Genomic DNA, 13755 nt, shown 5'->3' with positions numbered 1-13755 from the left:
TTAGTAAAAGCAAAACTTATGAATACAAAACTTCTTCAAATAAGTCCTTTCAATTCGCACCAGGGTGCATTATCATAGTTTTTCAGCAGTGACATCTATGAGGGAATGTCCAAACTTTTTGATAAATAGTAAAACAAGTCGAAATTCAGACAGTGACATCTTCAGAGGAAAAGTTTAAGTAAGTCCAGTTTCAAGTTCACTGTTTCTCCTGTAGAGGATTACTTTAAGGCGGAAGATTTAAACGTGCGGCGTAGAGGTGTACCTCCCGGTACAGGAATATAGCGCGATACCATGAATGCTCGAAAGCCTGAAATAGAAGACTGGAAAATACAGTGGCGCTCCCTCACATGAGCAACTAGAACTCGATTTTCTATCTTGGTAACACGTTCTTCAGGTCTGTTGGATCTCAACATTTTATTGAATGTTACGGCCGTGCAGCGAAAGGGTTTCTTTCATTTTCTGGCTGATAGCAGCTGTATACTTACCCTAACGCATTGCATTGGGCCGGGCTGACCAAGAAACACGTTTCATTTTAAAAATCAGTTGGGAATGTGTTGGTTTCACGTCTTCGAGCCTTAAAATGTCTGAACTGTACACTATATCCTACTATCTCTCCCTCTACATAACTTTCCCTAGGAATTCTTAGTAAAATATTCAGGCACATTATACTTTCGTATTTAACACATTTCACATTCTCACATATTATCTCTATTTCACTTCATTGAACATCTCTGTAATACCCAGTCGATATTTGTTCATCGTTTTATATCGTCAATTGAACGCCTCAACACTTCCCACAGTATATCCGCAAGGCCTTCTGCTCTATTTAAGATGACCATTAACTAAACATAAACACAGAAAGGACCCGATGGTTTACATTTAGAAGTCTGTCCCCTTTGACACAAAAATAGGCACAAAGACAGTGCTCGCTTCGTCCGCTAGTACCTGAAATCCCATGGAGTATAAAAAACAAAAGCATGCGCACACCACATTTACTGGATGCCTCCTATCTCAACTTCTCCTGCGTCGACTGTAGCGTCGGTCTTGGCGTTCCACTTGCAATGATGGCCATTTTAAGTACATAATTAAGTTCACGTAACATAAAGAAAACTAAAATTCCGTGATTACTACTAATTGCACATCATTAGCTAACTACTACTTTCCTAGGAAATCTAAGGCAACTCTAAAGACACATGCATGATCCCGGTCTCACTCCAACTAACATACAAAATAAATCGCAGTGATTCAGCGTTAATATTTACAATTTACGTACAGAGCTGGGTAGGAAACATAACCTACTACATAATGATAATAATGATTAGAACCTATCTGCCCTCCATCTCGTGATGATCATTCAGCCCGTACGGGCCACCATAGGTGGTCTTAGCGCTCCATAGTACTCCACAGACGATTTTGTGTTCCATTCCGATGACTATTGTGGCTTTCTGCTTGAGGTTCAGGAAAGTGTGTCACTGCGGCAGGAAGGAACGTTTCGGTTAATATCTAACCCCGTACGACTTCTTTACACTCGCTCCTGACCCAAATGTAACTGCTTCGCGATTACCATGGACTGGACTCGAACTCAGAAGCTTTCACTTTAGGAAACCATCAGTAAGTATTATGTACGCTCAAGCGCCAGAATGGATTCGGTTCGTCCACTTCCAGCCGATAGTAATTGGTGTGGCATATAATGACTTCGTTACCGCACACTGACTGTAAAATTACTTCATCTCAGTGTCCACTGCAGTTACTGTTCGCACTGTTCTAGAAATGCACAAGTTGTATTCCTTAAGTCTCTCTATATTATCCCATGTACTGTAGTTTCTATCGCCATAACCTTGAAACACACATGTTCCACTTACTGGAACTCATAAAGACCTATTGTTCGCGGTTCTGATTCGGATGACGACATGCATCTTAGCAACTCAACAGCACACAAGACAGGGATGCTTTTCATTCAGGTTCTATAAAGACCGTATCCCAACTCCTCTCTCAGGGGAATCACCGTCTAACAAACCTTCTGTCTTTGTTAAGCTGACCACTTCCCTTTACGGTCTCCCATGATTTCCCGGTAATATTACTACATATAACTGCATATTACACTCAGGCATTATTTCATAAATTATTCCTTCAATAATCCCTATCAATTTAATCGAAGTCAGCCCTATCGTCTAGATAGCAGTCCATTAATGGAGTTTTCAGCCCTGGAATCTTTGAGACTTGTTGTTTACAACTAGTAACAGTACTTTCCAGAACAAGTTGGCTAAGTGTGTTTTCTGAATCCTCACCCCCTCTCACTTGCGACTACAGTAACGGTCCTCTTCCATGCAATGAAGCTTCGCCCTCCCCGTCCATTGTCCGTTGTGCCTTAGAAATCGACCCCTTCTTAACCGTGAACTTCCAGTTCGGGACGTTGCGAATGTTCTCTAGGTCCAGGGACCGCCGCCTGGTTGGATTCAGTAAGGGACGCGACGATTCCATGGACGTTATTTTGCTCTTGGCTCCAATAACCAATTCATTATAAGAAAACTGGGAACTTTCACCAATCATCAGCTGCTTCGGGATAAGTACTGTACGAAATTCTGCCCTTCGTTTGATTTATTCCAGTGCAGAGTATTGTTCTCCTGTATGGCTTAATAGCCATATACCCGACATGTTGATATACAGCTGAACAACAGTATGCGCCTTATTTCGGATACGATCAGATCCACGCCAATGTATTGGCTCCCGCTGCTCAAGGGAGTAATACCCCCTGATCTACGCGGATCGAACGCCCTCTTAAGAGAGTACAGTAAAATCTACAAAAGCACCCAACTACCGGTACAAGAAGAAATCCTGTGCTCAATCTTCGAAGGTTGAAGTCGCCACTTCCACCTTTGCGTGATGCTCCTAACATGGCCCGCACCAATTTAAACGCTGTGAAAGTTTGGAAAGACCGCTGGGAAACTTCAAGAGATCTGTCCGTTCACAATATTTCTCCTGGTGCGCAAATTATTAGTGGATTTCATCTACCGCTGTCCGGCTCCATGGCTAAATAGTTAGCGTGCTGGCCTTTGGTCACAGGAGTCCCGGGTTCGATTCCCGGCAGGGTCGGGAATTTTTACCTTAATTTGTTAATTTCGCTGGCACTGGGGCTGGGTTTATGTGTCGTCTTCATCATCATTCCATTCTCATCACGACGCGCAGGTCGCCTACGGGAGTCAAATCAAAAGACCTGCATCTGGCGAGCCGAACTTGTCCTTGGACACTCCCGGCACTAAAAGCCATACGCCATTTCATCTACCGCTGAAGCAGTGGGTCAGTCATAACAGAGTTCGGACAGGCCGTGGAAGATGCAGGGACTCACTCTACAAATGGAACTGCATAACGTCACCGGAATGTGAATGTGGTGCCCCACGGCAATCCATCGCTCACATCGTTGGCACCAACAAGCTACGTGCTTACTCGGGTAGCTAGGCTGATTTCTTTATACCATCAGAGACAGTGCTAGTGATACGAAATTATTTCCTTCCTAGTGTAATATCCTCCTCTGCGAACCATGTGACGTTGACGCGGTGGGGAGGCTTGCGTGTCCCAATGATGCAGATAGCCGAGCCGCAGGTGCAACCATATCGGATGGGTATCTGTTGAGAGACCAGACTAACGAATGGTTCATCGAAAGGGGGGTAGCAGCCTTTCGGTAGTTGCAAGGGGGGCAGTCTAGATGATTGACTGATACGGCCTTGTAATAATACTCAACATGGCTTAGCTATGTTGATACTACTACACGGCTGAAAGCAACGGGAAACTGCAGCCGTAACTACCTCCCGAGGACGTGCAGCTCTCTCTGTGTGAATGATGTACTGATGATGGCTTCCTCCAGAGTAAAATATTCCGGAGGTAAACTAGTCCCCCATTCGGATCTCCGGGTGGGGACTACACGAGAGGGGGCGATCATCAGGAAGATGGATACTGACATTCTACGAGTCGGAGCGTGGAATGTTAGAAGTTTGAATCGTTGTGGTAAGTTAGAGAATCTGAAAAGGGAGATGGATAGGCTAAAGTTAGATGTAGTTGGTATAAGTGAAGTACGTTGGCAGGAAGAACAGGATTTTTGGTCAGGCGTCTACCGAATTATCAACACGAAATCAAACAGGGGAAATGCAGGAGTTGGTTTAATAATGAATAAGAAAATAGGGCAGCGGATAAGCTATTACGACCAGCATAGTGAAAGAATTATTGTCGTCAAGATAGACACCAAACCAATGCCCACCACAATAGTGCAGGTCTATATGCCTACTAGTTCAGCGGATGATGAAGAAATTGAAAGAATATGTGAGGAGATAGAAGATTTAATACAATATGTAAAAGGTGACGAGAATCTAATTGTGATGGGAGACTGGAATGCAGTGGTAGGCAAAGGAAGAGAAGGTAGTACAGTAGGAGAATTTGGATTGGGACAAAGGAACGAAAGAGGAAGTCGGCTGGTTGAATTCTGCACTGATCATAATTTAGTCCTTGCCAATACTTGGTTCAAACACCACAAACGACGGCTGTATACGTGGACGAGACCTGGCGACACTGGAAGGTATCAAATAGACTTCATTATGATTAGGCAGAGATTCAGAACCCAGGTGTTGGATTGCAAAACTTTCCCAGGAGCAGACGTGGACTCTGACCACAACTTGTTGGTCATGAAATGTCATCTGAAGTTGAAGAAATTGAAGAAAGGAAAGAATGCAAAAAGATGGGATTTAGACAAGTTGAAAGAAAAGAGTGTGAGGGATTGTTTCAAGGAATATGTTGCACAAGGACTAAATGAAAAATCTGAAGGAAACACAATAGAAGAAGAGTGGAGAGTCATGAAAAATGAAGTCAGTAGGGCTGCTGAAGAAATGTTAGGAAGGAAGAAAAGATCAACTAAGAATCAGTGGATAACTCAGGAGATACTAGACCTGATTGATGAACGACGAAAATACAAGAATGCTAGAAATGAAGAGGGCAGAAAAGAATACAGGCGATTAAAGAATGAAGTGGATAGAAAGTGCAAGGTAGCTAAGGAAGAATGGCTGAAGGCGAAGTGCAAGGATGTCGAAGGCTGTATGGTCCTGGGAAAGGTAGATGCTGCATACAGGAAAATCAAGGAAACCTTTGGAGAAAGGAAATCTAGGTGCATGAATATTAAGAGCTCAGATGGAAAGCCACTTCTAGGGAAAGAAGACAAAGCAGAAAGATGGCAGGAACATATCCAACAGTTGTATCAAGGTGAAGATGTAGATAATTTGGTTCTGGAACATGAAGAGGCTGTTGATGCTGATGAAATGGGAGACCCAATTTTGAGGTCAGAGTTTGACAGAGCTGCGAGTGACCTAAATAGGAACAAGGCACCTGGAATTGATGATATTCCTTCTGAATTACTGACTGCCTTAGGAGAAACCAGCATGGTAAGGTTATTTCATTTAGTGTGCAGGATGTATGAGACCGGAGAAGTCCCATCCGATTTTCGGCAGAATGTTGTTATACCTATTCCCAAGAAAGCCCGTGCTGATAGGTGTGAAAACTACCGCACCATTAGTTTAGTATCTCATGCCTGCAAAATTTTAACACGTATTATTTACAGAAGAATGGAAAAACAAGTTGAAGCTGAGCTGGGAGAAGATCAATTTGGCTTCAGAAGAAATGTAGGAACACGTGAAGCAATCCTGACTTTACGACTGATCTTAGAGGATCGAATCAAGAAGGACAAGCCCACGTACATGGCATTCGTAGATCTGGAAAAGGCATTCGATAATGTTGATTGGAACAAGCTATTTATGATTCTGAAGATGATAGGGATCAAATACCGAGAACGAAGAATTATCTACAACCTGTATAAAAATCAGTCTGCAGTGATAAGAATCGAGGGCTTTGAAAAAGTAGCAGCAATCCAGAAAGGAGTGAGGCAAGGCTGCAGTTTGTCCCCTCTCCTTTTCAACGTTTACATAGAACAGGCAGTAAAGGAAATCAAAGAGAAATTTGGAAAGGGAATCACAGTCCAAGGAGAGGAAATCAAAACCTTGAGATTTGCCGATGATATTGTTATTTTATCTCAGACTGCAGAAGATCTCGAGAGGTTGCTGAATGGTATGGATGAAGTCTTGGGTAAGGACTACAAGATGAAAATAAATAAGTCCAAAACAAAAGTAATGGAGTGCAGTCGAACGAAGGCAGGTGATGTAGGAAATATTAGATTAGGAAACGAAGTCTTAAAGAAAGTAGATGAATATTGTTACTTGGGTAGTAAAATAACTAACGATGGCAGAAGTAAGGAGGACATAAAATGCAGACTAGGACAAGCAAGGAAGAGCTTTCTTAAGAAAAGAAATTTGCTCACTTCAAACATTGATATAGGAATTAGAAAGATGTTTTTGAAGGCTTTCGTGTGGAGCGTGGCATTGTATGGAAGTGAAACATGGACGATAAGTAGCTCAGAAAGAAAGAGAATAGAAGCTTTTGAAATGTGGTGTTACAGAAGAATGCTGAAGGTGAGATGGATAGATCGAATCACGAATGAAGAGATACTGAATCGAATTAGTGAGAGGAGATCGATTTGGCTAAATTTGACGAGAAGAAGAGATAGAATGATAGGACACATCTTAAGACACCCAGGCCTTGTTCAGTTGGTTTTTGAAGGAAGTGTAGGTGGTAAGAACGGTAGGGGTAGACCAAGGTATGAATATGACAAACAGATTAGAGCAGATGTAGGATGCAATAGTTACGTAGAAATAAAAAGGTTAGCACAGGATAGGGTGGCATGGAGAGCTGCATCAAACCAGTCTATGGACTGATGACTCAAACACCGTGTAATATATACAATTCCTGCCCTATACGCCGCGCGATAGAATCGCCTATCTCCAAATAATTTACAGGTTTTATATTCTCCATAGGTGAATGAGTGCCTAGATTTGTCATATACACTTCCTGTAACTCCTTTTGTAGCTCCGCGATCTTGAGATTTGCTTCATTTAATTCCCATTGTAGTTCGTCAATTTTTTCTTTGTCGCTAGTCACATTTCCGTTCATGAAACAATTGCTTCATGCCATCCCTTCCTTATCACTGTCCAGGGCCTGTAGCTTACCACACTTGGAATGAAACCACATTCCACACGTATCACACTTAGCACCAGACCTGAAGTTCCTCTTACATCCCTTACACTTCACGTTCACGTTCACTACCTCTTCTGAAGCTGGATGAACAGGGCCCAGGTTTAACTCCAAGCCCCATATAACAAGTAATGTGGTAATGAGTGTCACCGATACAACACTCCCCGGTATCTGCGTGCTGCAGGTCCGCATTCTAGCACGCAATCCGCAGCTCCCTGCCTGCTTGCCCATGTCCCGATTGCTGCAGATGGTGGTAAATGTGTATATTGTCAACTTCGCTAAGTAATAATATCCACAGTAATATAACAAAAGCTCCTGCGAAGTTGTGAGCAGCTGATTGGTTACATTTACCAATATTCTTCCATCTAGCCAGAAAATCCAATATTTAAACAAGTATAATTGAAATAAATTTATAATTAATCATTATATGACCCCTAAACGATGTAATATTGTATGTACTAAGATAATTATACAAAAAGTAAAGAAGTAATAATAAGGATGGCGTACACTATTATAACATGAGTAGTAGTAGCTAATTTATATAATCCTTAATGATAACGGTTGACTGTATACTATACATAGCTTGAAGAAAGTCAGATAACAAATAAGATACAAACCAGAAATTCAACTACTACCTACAAGATATTTGAGGCAACATTGCTTGAACCTACCAGATGAGGCCCTTCTGAAGGAGATAGGTATTTTCTTCTACTGTCGTTCTGAAGTGATGAGAAATGAGCCTGTCTGCCTTGTGGGCTGGTGAGGAGGTGTCGATAAGAGTACATCCCTTTTCGATCGAGTTCCGAAACTGTGATTAGATGAGAGTTGGTGAAAATGACAGTACAAGTATGGAGGTGAACACGAAGAAAATATTTGATAATCAAGGAACAAAGCATTAAGTTTATGGCGCTGTTCGAGTTGTAGCCAGCAAGTACACTGTGGGCAGGCTTAACGTTGTCAAAGTAACATATGTGACATAAAAGGAACACATGCGTTATGTACTTGTAGTTTGTCATTAAAATAGCAGCCAGATCATTGTACCGCTGTCACTGTAGTCGAAATGTGGTAATACCAAAGTGCGAAAGAGGCGTTCCAAGATAAAAATGTTGTGAAATCTCATAATTTAGTTTAGCATTGCGAATATTTTTCTGTAAACGCTGATAGTTTGCTACTTCCAAGCTCTTTTACTGATACAAAGAACTTAATTGATGCATTTTTGGGCAGAGTTTTAGTACAGTGAAGTTGATTATCGTTCTTGAACGAAGTCGTGGGTGAGAAACTACTACACAGTACAGAAGGAACCTGGTATAATGTTATCAAAAATTCGTCGCATGCGGATATAAAATTGCTGTGCTCTCTCTCAAAGTTTCATCGAAGAACCAAGCGTCAAGAGTGATCATTTTTGTCATATTAAATTAATTTAGTTGCTGTGGGATCTTTTACAATTTCATACAGTAAAAACCGCCCTCCACTCAATATTACTCTCAACACCAGTGCATGATGATCTCCACAAGTGGAAACTTGTTTTCTAATGTTTATCCACATTCTGACCAGAATTGAACCCATACAGAACTGAACCCATATACTTTCTAGTGAGTTAATCACACCTTTACCGCCTCGGCAAAGCACACTATACAAAAGTTCAATGCTCAACAGTGACATGTCACTTGGATAGCAGAACGATCAGAATATAAGTATATGATAAGTCTGTATTTATTAGAGTTCATCACCCACATTGTCTGCTTTTTAACGTTGAATTGTTTGGAATTATTTCGACAGTGAGAAATACTTGATATATTCAGAATACTAATGCGATCTGAAATAAGCAGAATTATTTCCTCCTTGATCTTAAGTTGAGCTTTTCTCGATGGACGTAAGATTATGGAGTGTCCAGTATCGACTAATGTCTTTCTTCAGCAGATGCACATAATATTAAGTTAATATTTCATCTCTTGCATCCAATTTAATCTTCCACTTTAGTTTCTCAATGAAATTCAAAGCAACTTAGGTGAATAATTTTAGGTTTTTAATCCTAATAAGTGTCATTAGATTTTATGAAATATATTTCCTCTTTATATATTATAATATTTGTTATATGATGGTCCTTGTGAAGACCGTACTGCGTTAACTCAGACATGGCAGTACTGAAAGTTATGGCATTCAGCAAACTATTTAGAAATCTAAATGGATATTTTTTTAATTTTCAGGTGTTCCCTTGTCAAAATCTGGTTATACAATGTGGGAGTCTGGACAGCCAAATGGAAAATATGACCAGAATTTTGGTGGAATTTCTGCCGAAGGTCTACTGTTCGACATTCGCAATGGATGGAAACTTGGCTTCATATGTGAACAGGAGCTGTAATATCAGAGATATTTTTGTTGTTCTGGGGAAGATATTGTATGACTGTACTAGGAGCAAAATAAATATAACCCTCATTTAACAGAGTTTGAAAGATATTGGAGGACTGCGCATTGTTTTATAAAATAAAGGAAAACAGTACCAGGGGTTCAGCAATTTTACCGAGTGCTACCTTTCAATTTAGGGACACTGAAGCTGCCATGCGGTATGTTGCCAGTTGAGGTGAACACATGGTAATTTGCTAGATAACTCTCAGACTAGAACATCATCTGAAATGAGTTAGTGATTTATGTGGTACTGGCATAAATAAAATAGAGCTTGTTTTCACACATACATAATATACTTTCATTATATATTGTGATACCTTTGAGTGTCCAGTCTGTAGGTTGCTCAGAAGTTATGAAGCATATCCATAAACTTCTTCAACTAGTGTTTGGATTCATGCTTTCACGGCCCGTAATTGTAGCCATGATATAAATTTCTGGGCTTGTGGCGTGGCCAGAAAAGAAGGTGAAATTATTTACGCTTCACAGAGAATTTTCCTCCGCGTCTTGAGGAGAATTTCTCACAAGAAACACGTCCCCAGTGATGAATGTTTAAATTTAAGAATGCTTTACTGTTTGACTTACAGTAAGTAGTACGCTCATTCGTCATCAGATGACTCTCTGTTCGCTAGCACAGCGCTAGTATTCCGAGTTGAAGCTGACGACACCACCGAAGCTCCAACTAGCTCTGTTGTCTCGTTTATTATCAAAACTTTTAGCATTAAATCATTAAAATCTGAATCCACACTTTAGCTTATTAGTCTCCTTCTCTTACTTCTGCCATGCATTTTTCTCTAAGGTTACCATCCTCCTACATTCACCGCATATTGCTCAGCAACCTAAGATGGTTTGTAAGCAATGCTTCTTCCTCCTGTTTATTCATAATTTAGTATTTATATCCCCATTGTGTGTACTCTAGTGCCATTGTCACCACGACTTTGTAATAGTAATCATTCTCGCTATCTCCATACGTGTTACTTTCACTTAACCCCCACTCTTAACCGTAAAGCAAAGTCGATATGAAAATAGACCACAGCAACTGTAATGTCCCCCGAGAATTCACTTCTGCCTGACAGAACACCGTTGATTACAATTTGATGCATATTCTATTAGCTTTGACAATCTTGATACGATTTGACTTACTATGCTACTATGCACTGCTACTATGCTGCATTCTGTTCCAGTTCATCTGAAATTCAGTCTCCCCAAGGTTCTTTTTCAAATGACATCACTATAGTGCTGGAATTATTGGTAGTCGTTGCACCTCTTGTAGACGAAATGTCCGAAATATTAGTTTACAGATATTCAGCAGACACCACACCTTAAAACACGTCGTTGGTGGATATATCATTAAACTAGGTTCAGCCACATTGTTTGAAGTTTACATGATATATTTAATGAAAGGTATAGAAAGGTAGGGAGCTTTTTAGTTTCATAATGTGACCACCGACGAATTGCTTTCACACGTGGTCTCTACTGAATGTCTTTAAAATAATAGTTTGGACTTACAATGCTTGTATAAATCCTGTAACTACCTTCAACCAGACCACAAAAGTTTGCTTCCGTCGCAGATTTGTGTTCACCGGACATTATTATTGTTGTTGTTTCATCAGACCTGTTTCCGTCAGGTTACCCTTAGTCTTGGAGGGGTACATATAAAGAAGAGGATGCATTAGGCTTATTTTAACGAAAATTATAGGTAAACTAAACGCTTCATAAATCTAAACCGTTAAACATGAAAGTGATATGAAATTAGCAGTAACAACACTGCAATGTGAAGAAGATAAACCCTAAACACCGAGAAACACTTCCCTAATTCTCAAGGACGACTCTTCAGTTCACTTGCAAACACATTCACTAAATATTAAATTGGGATTCACACACTGATGTTCATATCTCCACGCCTTTCATCTACTTTCATTTCCCTGTCCATATTGTTTCATGATTAGAGCCTTTGTTTGGGGCATTTTTTCGATGCATCTTTTCTTACGTTCTAGAAATACCATAACTTCATAGTTTCGCCGACGAGTTTTACCTTAAAAACCTAACTTGCGTACCGCCCATTATTCATTATTATAAGCATTCCAATAATAATGACCGCATTTACATCGGTCTAATTTCTTCTTCCGGGCCATATTCTTCACCATCCATTTTCAAGCACCTACGCCTGCTAATAGGTGGTCAACTCCATATTAGATTGTGGTCCTTATCATCGAAAATTCTCCGGAATATTCCAAATTTCCAAATGGACTTTCGAAGTCCAGAGTCCTTAATTACATTGTTCCACTACCTTCCAGTGTGTAGGAAAGATGAGCCTTATGCCTAAATGATGACTTATGCATAGCAAATGCTAATAGTATACTAGCACAGAAGTTTAGTATACGTATCCAATTCCGACTAGCTCCTATACCTTCAGTATATTTTCCCACTTATCTTCTGATATCATTTCATTCTTTTTACAATTCTCAGACAGAAATCGACCATTAATACACTCATGCCCTTCCTGTTGAACCTGACCTTGACATCATTCAGTGCTTCATAGAATGTATCTACTTATTCTTATCTGCTCTCTCAGATAGAGACTTCATGAAGACGATTTTCTTCCACATTCCTAACACTGCAAAATATTTCAATATCATAAATTCCTTAACGAATCTAGCAGAAATTATGTCGCGTACTTAAGTTTCCATAATTGATAGTCCCACCGTAAATTCTTCACTTTCAGCACATGTTAGATTTTTACTTCTTTTTCTTTGCCCTTTCTTACCCGAACATCCATAAACTATTACCACACCTAGACACATACATCTTGTATCAGACATTTGTATTTCATTTCATTCATACGACCCATTACATTTTTTCCTGTTACTGAATTATTTTCAGGGAGTCCGTGACGTGCCAGATCGGCATGGGACTCCGTCATGTCCATTTGTGTGAGGCATGGAAATGCATTTAAGCGTGTTTTTTAGACTTCTGTGAAGTAAGATAGTATCCTGACTGATGAATAATCCCAGTGATAAATTTCATCCCATCGGTTAAGGGACCACCGGTTGATTGAGCTTGTCCTAGACGCGGGACCAAAAGGAGGAACACTTCGCAAACTGAGAAAGCAATACCTTTTCCTGTTCCATGCCCACAAGTACCCGACTTCCACGTCCACTTAGTAGGCCGTTCACTTGTTGCCCATGGTTCATGAACTAAGACATGGGTGCTGGAACTCACAACACGAAAAGCATGAATGATTTGTTATACCAGAACAATTGCAGGAGCTTTAACAGTTGAACTCGTATTTTAAAAGATGTGTACAAACACACAATACAACCGCTAGAGGATCAACGTTAATGTGAGAACAAGATTCGCTAATGAACCAGGCACACAGTAATGTCAAGATGGCAGCAGTGAGGTTAGCGACGTTATCTTGTTCAAAATCGGCAATAAAAGAAATGAACGTATTTAGGACCTGTTAAGATGGCAGCTGTCATCTTGACAGCTGTTTAAATTCTGCGGCTCACGTAGTTAATATGACAACAGTGAGGTTAGGACCTGTCAAGATGGCAGCAATGAGGTTAGTGACTTTCTCTTGTTCAAAAAGTTAGCGTAGCTTTGTTAGCTTAGACTACGTGCTCGTGACGTTACGGTCACGTGGTCATTACGTCATGGGGTCAATGACCTTGACCGGGGTCAATTACCTCGTGGGAGAATGCTGATTCAGCTCTCATTGTTTTAGAACTCCCGTTGCTATACTACTCCCCTCCAATTAGTCTTGACACAGTTCACAGTAAAGCGGAAAATACGTTCTCCTAGACCTACTAGTATATGTTGGATTATGTCAAAATAATATTCATGCCATTTTGAGTAAGTGAACAATGCGGTGTTTTCTTGGGGAATAAATATTATTAGTTTATTGGTATTCGTTTTATCTCTATTTGGGTCTTGTTCTTTTTGTGTTAAATTGGTACATACTTATTTCTTGCTCGCTTACTTATGTTTCTTTCTTTTTGGACAATCGGGGCAATATATATTTGAAATTCATTTATGTAAAGTTAACTAAAAGTAGGTTCAGTGGTCCCTTTGGGTATAATTAACTGTCACTGTAAACTACGTTAATCTGCAAAAATCTAAATAAATAAAAGTTATGTAAAAGAACATGATATATATTATATTCATAATTAGGACTTTACTATATTTTGTGAGCTCATCTAAGGTGTGATATAATCCAACATATACGAG

At 40.1% G+C, this 13755-nt stretch overlaps 1 protein-coding gene across 1 annotated transcript in view; it reads left to right on the top strand.

The window, feature by feature from the left end:
• The window catches only part of LOC136858660 (hemolymph lipopolysaccharide-binding protein-like), an 83497-nt gene extending 73934 nt beyond the window's left edge, over positions 1-9563 (top strand). The window contains exon 5 of the mRNA XM_068229429.1: positions 9330-9563. Within this exon, the coding sequence (XP_068085530.1) occupies positions 9330-9484 (155 nt within the window). The 3' untranslated portion in view covers positions 9485-9563. The remainder of the gene's footprint in view (positions 1-9329) is intronic.
• The last annotated feature ends 4192 nt before the right edge of the window (positions 9564-13755 follow it).

Source organism: Anabrus simplex, chromosome 1 (genome assembly GCF_040414725.1).
Source record: "Anabrus simplex isolate iqAnaSimp1 chromosome 1, ASM4041472v1, whole genome shotgun sequence".
Taxonomy (NCBI): Eukaryota; Metazoa; Arthropoda; class Insecta; order Orthoptera; family Tettigoniidae; genus Anabrus; species Anabrus simplex.
The sequence above is the reverse complement of the archived record's forward strand: the minus strand, read 5'-3'. Positions and strand labels throughout refer to the sequence as shown.